Raw genomic sequence first — 10,151 nt, forward strand, 5'->3', positions numbered from 1 at the left:
CATGAAGTGCTGTAAGATTTTACAGGAAAACACTACACTGACTTTAGACTTGATAGAACACAGTGGACCAACACCAGCAGATCACATGTCTCTCCAAACCATCACTGATGGGTGGAAACTTGGACTGTGTGTCTCTTCACTCGTCCTCCAGACTCTGCTCCCTTGATTTACAAATGAAATGTAAAATTTACTGATGATCAGTGATGGTTTGGAGAGACATGTCATCTGCTGGTGTTGATCCACTATGTTATATCAAGCCCTTTCTCCAGATCAGCCTCTAAACTCTGCCTCTGGCCTCAGATCAGTACATGGGGTGATGTCTGGCAGCAGGAGAGATGGTGGGGGAGGGTGGGCCTCAAAGGGGCTGGTGATTGCCCTCTAGGGGACATAGGCCTACAAAAAAAATCACCTTAACCTCATCAAATGCATAGGAGTCTCCAGTAGCATCTCTTGCTCTAATCTCTAACTGTGGGAACACACATCACAGCCTACAGAATAAGAGTCCTGCCTGTGTAATGAACACACTACTGTACACAAGCACTCTGTAGTTGCCTCTTTCTGCCTTTTATTTTTAGAGAACTGAGGAGAAACAAAGTCGTGTTTATTCACGACCATGGAATAAACAGTTCCGGGGACAAGACAATCGAGCAATAAGTCATTTCTGACACAGATTATACTTGGCTAACTACGCTGACTGGGAACATTTATTTATTTAACCTTTATTCTCTGGGTAGTTGTTTTCACTCCATCTTATAATCTACACACAGCGCTAAACAGTGTCACCAGAGATGGATTAGCTTTCAGGCCTAAAACAGAGCTAGAAATTTAGGGGAGCGCAAAACAGTCAAGATTGCAGAGTTTGTAGGAAAAGAGCAAAGGAAAGATAGTGTTTTTTTTTGTATTTATTTATGTTAGATGTATGCTCTGCCCCATTTGACCTTAGATGTTAAATGAATTTTCTACTTTCAAGTAAGACATTTGAATTGGAACTCTCCCATAGGTTAGACTTGTTACTCAGAAAGTCAGGAGACCCTCACTATCCCTGAGTTCAGAATCTTAGATGGCTTTGCTAAACACCAATAGTAGTAAAACCAATAATATTATACAGTTTTTTAGCCTTCTTTTTATGTATTTGTGTCTCACTGACCTCCTAAACACTGAGATTTCCTTGGTGTGTATTTTTGTGTTTTATTTCTCCTAGCTACTTGATATTAGTAGGACCTAACAAGTATAAAAACTAAACTTTAACTTTGTATGTCCTCATATGGGGACAATAGTTTATATTAACATTCAAAATTATATATTCTTGCTATTTGGAATTTTTTTTCTTTCTACAGTAGGTAAATAAAATAATTCAAACATAAAATAGCTACCAGAGATTAGTAGGACCTAACAAGTGCAAAAACTAAACGTAGCCTTTGTACAGTAAGTCATTTTGGGAACAGTATTTTATATTAAATTTATAAATATATGTTCTTGCTAATTGGAATCAAAAACACCCAATTTGTCCAAAAACAGATTTTTTACCTGGCCCATATTTAGTCATATAGTCATATAGTCTGGACTGGCTGTAGAAACTTGACTGGGATTCCTTTCATTCTGTTTTCAATCAATTGGGTGTAATGTTGTCCTGTGACCACCTGATAGTATGTGCAGTGTCTCCACATGAGGCCAAAGGTCAACATTAAAAATAACTAAATAAATAACTAAATAAATAACTTCTTTCATAGTTCATTGTTTGAATGTGCAAAATACTGTGAAATGTGTTATCAATTGGTTACACTGGACAATGCTAGCAAGCTAACAGTCATAACCTGGGACATACATTTTGTTTGTTTTGTTTGACTTATTTTGGTTGGGTTCAACATAAAACACTGATAAATGGTAAACAGTCGAATCAACCAGTTGAGGTAAACAAAAAAAAAAGAATTTAACTAAAACTGATGAACTGTTTTTAATTGTTTTAAAAAAGGTTCTGAATCTTGAACTGGAATGCAGTGAACTCGGGCGTGACGTAATTCACAACTCCAGCATCCCACATATGCGAGGTAGATGGACCGCAGCATTAGATTCAATAGTATCCATCCAGTCAGTGCAGTGTATGTAGCCTATAGCACAGCTGAAGCAGTGTGGTATGAACAACACACAGGAACAGTGTCCAAGCGCCACCTTCAGTATACTGGTAGAGAGAAAGAGAGAGTGAGAGAGAGAAGAGAGTGGGTAAAAACCTGAGGAGGAGGGTGGGGAGGGTGGAATGGAGGGAGGGAGGGATTGTGGAAGAGTATGTGTGTGTGTGTGTGTGGAAGAGTATGTGTGTGTTGGTGCTTTTGTCATTCATTTATTAAGACAAAATAAAACCATTAAAAAAGCATTTTCCCTATATATGTCCTACATTCTATAGATTATGTTTTTTTTTTTCAATGGAAATGGATATCCATTCAAAATTGTGTCTATAGTCCAAGACTAGACTTAACCCTGTCTGTGAAATGAACTAATATAGTCTTTTATTCTGATGCCTTAATTAACTCCTCGTTTTTGTTTTATATTTTTCTCGTTTTCGTTTGATTATATATGTTTTGTACATTTCCCTTATTTACTGTTTGCTGTATGTACGTTTGCTATTATTATGAAACATTACAGAAAATAATAAATACATTGCAATGCTTTCTAAGAATTATACTTTTTATAGTCTTTTATTTCGGTGCATTATTTCACTCATTTTTAAATCAATGTTCAATGCATATTCATTTTTTCCCGTATTTGCTCTATGAGTGTGTGTGCGCGCATATATGCATGTGTATATGAGTCTGTGTGTGTGTGTGTGCGTGTCTGTCTCAGCATGGGTCCAGACACACACTCACACACAAACACACACACACATACACACTCCCTCACTCCCTCTATCTCTCTCGCTCACAGTGCGCGCGGCCGCCGCTACCACACATACATCTATCTATCTAGGCGTTAAGGGTTAAAGGACTGCACGCCAGTGTGATGGGCGGAGCCAGGGCGCCTGTGATTGGCGAGCCGTCCGTGACGTAGCGCAGATGAAAAAGCAAAGTAGTAGTTAAGAAGGCGGTTTGTAAAAGTCTGGCTGGAGCGCGAGAGAGAGAAAGAGTGAGAGAAGAAGCCAGACTCTTTTTGGGGGAGTATAGAGAGGAAGGAAAGAACAAGACTAAGTAAAAGTAAAGAGGAATAAAAACAGGCAAAGGAAAAAAGGAGACGAGACAAGGAGAAAGCCACGGAGAGAAATCTGGCAACCCGGTGGTGAGAGAGCAAGTGGAGAAAGCGCAGCGCGGCATGGTGCAGCAGCAGGCGCAGCGCGGGGACTGCGAGGGCGCGGGGGGCCGGGGGGATGCCGGCGCCGACTCGGATGAGAGCGAATTCGCGGCGAGCAGCCCCGCGCCCGGCGCCGAGGCCAACCCGGACTGGTGCAAGACGGCCACGGGGCACATCAAGCGGCCCATGAACGCTTTCATGGTGTGGTCCAAGATCGAGCGGCGCAAGATCATGGAGCAGTCGCCGGACATGCACAACGCCGAGATCTCCAAGCGCCTGGGCAAGCGCTGGAAGATGCTGAAGGACAGCGAGAAGATCCCGTTCATCCGCGAGGCCGAGCGCCTGCGCCTCAAGCACATGGCCGACTACCCCGACTACAAGTACCGGCCAAAGAAGAAGCCCAAGCTGGACGGAGCCGGGACCGGAGGCTCCAAGCCGGAGAAGCTGGCGCACTCGCCGGAGAAAGCTGCGTGCGCCAAGGCGGCCAGGAGCTCCGCCGCGAGCAAGCGCTGCCCCAAAACCAAGGTGAGCGGCAAGAGCGGTGCCAAATCGGCGGCGCACCATCTGAACCATCATCACCACCACACCAATAATCATCATCACCATCATCATCTTCAACAACACCAGCAGCAGCAGCATGAACATTTCAAGTTCCAGCACCACAGCGACGAGTACACGCTGAAGAGCGCGAGAAGTACGGCGACGCCGGTAAAGAGCGCGCGGAGCAGTCTGGACTTCACGGACGACGACGAGGAGGAAGACGACGACGATGATGAAGAAGATGACGACGCCGAAGAGCACAACAACAACGCCGAGGACGAGTGCGAGGAGCGCGCGCGCGTGCCCGCCAGCCCCACGCTCAGCTCACCGGGCGAGTGCGAGGGTGCGAGCATGTACGAGGACGTGCGCGGGGGCAGCGGCGGCGGCGCGCGCCTCTACTACAGTTTCAAGAACATCACCAAACACCAGCAGCAGCTGCAGGGCAGCGCGAGCGCGGGTGCCTACTCGTTCGCGCACTCGGCATCGGCCTCGCCGGCTTCGTCCTCGTCCCGCTCAGCCTCCACGTCGTCCTCGAGCTCGTCGGACGCGGACGACTTGCTGTTTGACTTCAGCCTGAACTTCGCGGCGGCAGCAGCGGAGAACAGCGGACAGAACGCGGGGAGCCTCGCGCTCTCGCTCGTGGATAAAGACTTGGACTCGTTCAGCGAGGGCAGCCTGGGCTCCCACTTCGAGTTCCCCGACTACTGCACGCCCGAACTGAGCGAGATGATCGCGGGGGACTGGCTGGAGAAGAACTTTTCCGACCTGGTCTTTACTTACTGAGTACGGACCCGAATTTACCAGAGTTTACCACAGTACAAACAGTAACAGTAGCCTAATAACAATTATGCGATTCTGCTGATGCTGATGCTGGTAATCATATGATATTTATGATTACAATGCCTGCACAACACGTCTGAGGAGAAAAAAAGGCGTCCTGTAGCTGAACTAGGCTACAAGTTTGGTTTGGTTGGGTGCCCTCCTCGCTGTGTCTGTCATTGATTGAGTCGGAGCTGAGTATAAAGAGGAGGAGAAAAAAGGAGGAGAAAGGAGGAGGCGTGGAGACAGAGAGAGAGAGAGGGGTTTGAGGAAGCAGATGCGTATGAAGCTGGTACTGTAGCAAAAAAACAACACATAAATAATAAGAGGAGAGAGAGAGAAAGTAAGAAAAATAAAAAAATAAAATCAAAAAAGTCTGCAGACCTTTTTATATCTAGCAGCATGACAGGGTTTTCTGGATTTTTTCGTAGGTCTCTACACTCTTACTGATCAACTGTTCAACATGGATCACGAAAAGGAAAAAGAAAAAAATCTTAAGAACTTCTATGCATCCTACCCTCTTTCTTTTTAACTGCAGGGAGCTGAACTCGTTGAGACTGTGGACTGAGTAAAAAAAAAACAAAAATCTGAACCGTGAACCGTTCCGTTCATGTTTTGTTTTTGTTTCTCCGTTATTTTTTTAATCTCCCGGGACGTTTTGCGTTCAAACGGTCGTATGTGACGTTTCTTAAATGCCGTCAAAACAAAACAAGGTTTATTGTTTTTGTAAGACTCCGACTCCGTTTTCTGTACCGGTAAGAAACTTTAGCAGCCTAACACTCCCTCTCCCAAGTGTCGCAGGGGTTTTGGGAGGCGGACACATTTTGATACATGAACAGACCTCATCTTTTTAAAAGAAAGCAAACTATTTTCAGGCATATTTTTGTACAGGTCAAAGGGAATGTTCTTACTGTGCGCTCAGTGAGTTTCAGGCACTTCTTTCCCTTTTTTTCTCTCGTTCCTTTTTTGTTTAGCATGCAAGGGAGTCCTGATTTTAAGAATTAAGTTAAACTAAGACTTGCATCACTCGAAAAAATAAAATAAAATGAAATGCCTTGTGATTTTAAGCTAGGGTTTTTTTTTTCCACTTTTTGTACAGTTGTAGATCAGATTTGTTGAGTATTTGTAGAACATATGGCATTTGTGGAGAGAGAGAGCAAGACAAAAAAAGAGAGAGCGAGAGAGAGAAAGAGATGTACCTCCATGCTGGTGGTACTAGTTTCAAGATTGTATATGTACTGTAAAATAGTAAAAGTTAGGAGTTTATGTATATCATACTCGTGATATGTGGATGGGTCCCAAATCGCAGGTGTGAAACTGGATTTTTCTTTGTTTCTTTATTTTTTAATGGCACATACTGTTTCCCTCCTTTATTTTGTTTGTGCAATATATTTACTTGTAAATGCAGACCATCTACATTTTTTGTAGCAAATGATGGGCAGGCAGACGCAAGTGGCTATCATCCACGCTGTTGTCTACGCTATCTGGCTCTCGTCATGATCCTAAAATCTGACTAGGCAGCCGTGTGGATAGAGAAGGCATCAGCTGGAACTGATAGGCAACATGAAAGTGACCACAAGGCAGTGATGCATTGCTGTGGAAAATACCAGCATCCCTATACAATAAACAAACCTCTGAAGCTGGGGGTTTGACACCCCTCAAGAAACTGTAAAGTTTTTGGGCAAAAAGAAAACCTGTCAAACCAGGCGAGCTTTGGGTTTGTAGGTAGTCTGGCTGAAAAAAAAAAAAAAAAAACGTCAAGCAAGCAAAAAAAAGTACATTCCATATCCTTGTTTCATATGATGGAACGTTTTATTTTCAACTTAAGAACTGCCTTCTTTTCTAAAAAAACAACCATAAAAACCTGTATTTTTTGTTTCTTGCACTTAAGCAGATTTTGTTTATTTGATGTGGGTCTTAACATGAAGTCTGTTTTGAATACATGGATGGGAATGTGAAAGATGGGACAAGCAGCTGAAGTGTTGAACAGCAGCAGTTGCCTCACATTCCAAGTGTGAATCTATCTCTTTGACTCATCTTTTAATAAACAAATATCTACACCATAACATCTCCTCCTAGTTTCTTCATGAGTCTGCGAAGGGGTCAATATTCTTTTTAAACTATTTTATAAAATACTGAAATCACTGCAAATAATTTAGGTGACCTATATTTTCACTTTTTTTTTCAAAAGCACTCTAAATAAATAGATATTTCCTACAGAAAAGGCATTCATATGTAGAAAAGTACATCAATATATATATTAGCTTATTTGTCTCTGTTGATGAATACGTATTTATGTGGTTTAACTGGTGCTTGTTCTGCATGTGTTTGAGCTGAAGCGCAGTAGCGGCTCCTTTAAGAAATCAAATTTAGCGCGTTGTGAGGGCAGTGGGCTGTGATTGGTGGACTCATGTGGTCTGTTAGAGGCTCAGCAGGAGTGGCCCACAAAGCCTGCTCCCCCCCACCCCAACACAAGCGCACCCACACCCACCCACACACACACACAGCTTAAATGCATGTACAGCTTAAAAAAAACTTAAAAATGCATATAGATACCTTTTTTTCTTATCTTTTTTTTCTTCTATCCTTTGATAACCTTACTGATATGCTTTGTGTTGTGTGTGTAAATGTTCTTTTAATAAAAAAATAACTAATAATTGTAAATACATACATATTTGCTGTATGTTAACTTGCTGAATCTTAAATATTAAGAAGCCATTTGTAAACACATTTAAATAAAATAGCATTAAATGTGCAGACAGATAAGAATAGACTTGTAAATATTTTGCACATAGATCAACAAAGCATATTTGACCCAGGATGCTCAAACATGTATGTGACTGTATGGGTTAACAAGATAAAGTATTCATTTTGATAATATAAATATAATATTACAATATTAATAAAATACTTGTTAATGTGGGCTAAAATAGGAAAATGTGCATGGTTGCAATGTAAAGTGTATTTTATTTATGTATAAATTATATACACATATAAGTCAAGCCAATCCAATGCCAATTTACTTTAGAAATAAAAAATTCTGCTGGTGTAGTTTAAAACAAGATTTGAAATGATTTGATATGTATTACCAACTATTCAGTAAACATCCTTCTTGCCTGAGAAATCCCACAGAACAGGTATTGAATTAAAACGCCAAGATTAGGGCTCAGATTGCACCATTGTAAACAATTAAGATTCACTTTTAAAATGAAGGGGTTCTTTGATCGATGCCAGAGAGAGGACTTTTTTGTTCTATAAAGCTCTATAGGCCTTATTCACTAATATATCTACCACAGGATTTTCTTATATTTGTTCAATATCAGATTCAGAATGTGTTTTTCATAAATCTGCTTTGCTGTTCACAGCCTTGCTCTAAAAAATTATTCAAATCAACAAAAGTGTCCTCATAATTGAACATAATCCCAAATAAGTGGGTTTTCCTTTTAATTTTTGTTTTTTTTGCGCAATTAAGCATGGTTAGTAAAAAAGGCCTTGCATTTATAATGTACAATAACTTGTGATGGTTTAGATGATTTAGAAAATGATTTACATTTTTTAAAAAACGTTCTTTAAGCTCACACATTTATGGAATCAAACATATTTTTAATATGGTGCTGGTCAAAGAACCATTTGTAGCCTCTTTATTCTTAAGAATGCACAAAGTGATTGGGTGTTAAAGGTGTAACTGCCACATGAATCCACTCCAAAATTGAATTTGAACTGAAAATACATTGTTCCTAATTTTCCAACTTTGCAATTCACATTTTCACTGCTTCCCAGCTCAATGCTGGTGGGATTTATACACCTCTAGCCCATGAATGGCATTAGGCATGGTGGCTATAGTTGCATGTTTTGTCTAATTTCGAGAGAATTATAAGAGATTTCATAATATTCTACTAACAGTCTACAGAAACTACTTGTCAGCAATGGGTGCAAATGACCAAGTAGTTGAGTGCATACAGTAGATAGATTATAGATTATAAATTTATTGTATTATAGACTAAACAGCCTGAACATTATTTTTTGTAGAAAAGGAAAAAAAGAAACCATAAAAGACAAACATGACCTGTCTTTGTTTGTATAACAGTCCTAGAGGGAAAAAAAGAGAAAAAAGGCAACCCATGCATTACGTCATCTGGCCACATTCACACAGTATATATTTGACATGCATGGATGTGCAATATATGTTTGGCTCAGTCGTTTAGTCAGTATGAGAATCTGTAATAAAACATTTACCTGGCTATTACTTTACCTGACCCCTCTGGTCAAAATTACTAATGGATTCGGGGGGCTATTCCCTATAGAATGTGCACATTGATTTTGTGCTCCTCTGAAAAATCTGCTCAGGGCTAATGCCGGCGGAACGCGGCGAAATGAAATTAGTGACCCGTTGCAGTTTCCCCCCTGTTTCCTCTTTTGAATAAATCGAAATTCAAAATGCTTGGGAGACACTGAGTGAAATAACATCTAGCGAATGCGGCGGGGGGAAGAAGCCGGGGCGACAAAAGAAATGCAATTTCTCATCATTCATAAAAAAAAGAAGGAAAAGGATGTCTCGGCCAAATGTCACATGTGACATCTACATAAAGTGCTCAGTTAGGGAGCCGGCAGCGCAGGGGGGCATTTTCAGATCTGCGAGATGTTTGAAATCGCAGCAAATCATCCCCTAAGGAAAAGCTTGGGATTGCCAATCTTTGCCATTTTCTTCAGTTACCTCTGGCGACAGCGTGGAAGTGTAATCTCAGCACCACTGTTCTACAGTTCCTATTGGGTCTGGAGTCATTTAATATCATCAGTGTTCTCTTACTAACCTTGGCTGCTCTTGGAGGCAGGTACCAACCAGTTAGTTCCTCAGTAACAGGTGCTTACAGTGGTTACATTTAATATTTTATCCTTTTGTTATCCTTTTGATTTTGGATAGTTCATATTTAGATGGCTGTATTCCATCTAAAAAAGGCACTTTATTCTTTGATCGATTGCTTTTCCTACATTGTAATTTAATACTGACGTCATCCAGACTATGAAGGAACACATAAGGAATCATGTAGTAACTTAAAAGTGCTAAACAAACCAAAATACTCTGTGAAGCAGCATTTAGGTTCTCTTATGTGGGATGCTGTTAGTTTCAAGCCGATTCTGAGGCTGGTAACTCTGATGAACTTATCCTGTGCAACAAAGTTAACTATTGGCCTTCCTTTCCTGGCGCGGTCCTGATGAGTGCCAGTTTCATCATAATGTTTTTGATGCTCTTTGCAACCGCACTTAAGGATTTTATTCTTTACTTATTTGAGTAGTTCTTGCTCTAACATGGATTAGAACATTACTCAAACAGAGCTATTCACTGTATTCACCAACTCTACCTCTTTTTTTCTAAATAATTCCTATGTTTTTCCTTATAGTTTGGGTAACTTTAGTAATAATCTACAATGCAGAACATTTTTAAAGAATAAAAAAACACAGAATTTAAGATGTGTTTAAACTTTGGACTGGTACTGTATGTGATTGACCTCTAT

General features: G+C 40.8%; 1 protein-coding gene across 1 annotated transcript; it reads left to right on the forward strand.

The window, feature by feature from the left end:
• Positions 1 to 3,072: 3,072 nt before the first annotated feature.
• On the forward strand, positions 3,073 to 6,704 carry sox11a (SRY-box transcription factor 11a). The gene has a single exon (XM_022672875.2). It carries the CDS (start codon positions 3,301 to 3,303, stop codon positions 4,600 to 4,602), a length of 1,302 nt encoding a protein of 433 aa, XP_022528596.2. The 5' UTR covers positions 3,073 to 3,300; the 3' UTR covers positions 4,603 to 6,704.
• Positions 6,705 to 10,151: the final 3,447 nt, after the last annotated feature.

Source organism: Astyanax mexicanus, chromosome 14 (assembly GCF_023375975.1).
Source record: "Astyanax mexicanus isolate ESR-SI-001 chromosome 14, AstMex3_surface, whole genome shotgun sequence".
NCBI classification, from domain to species: Eukaryota; Metazoa; Chordata; class Actinopteri; order Characiformes; family Acestrorhamphidae; genus Astyanax; species Astyanax mexicanus.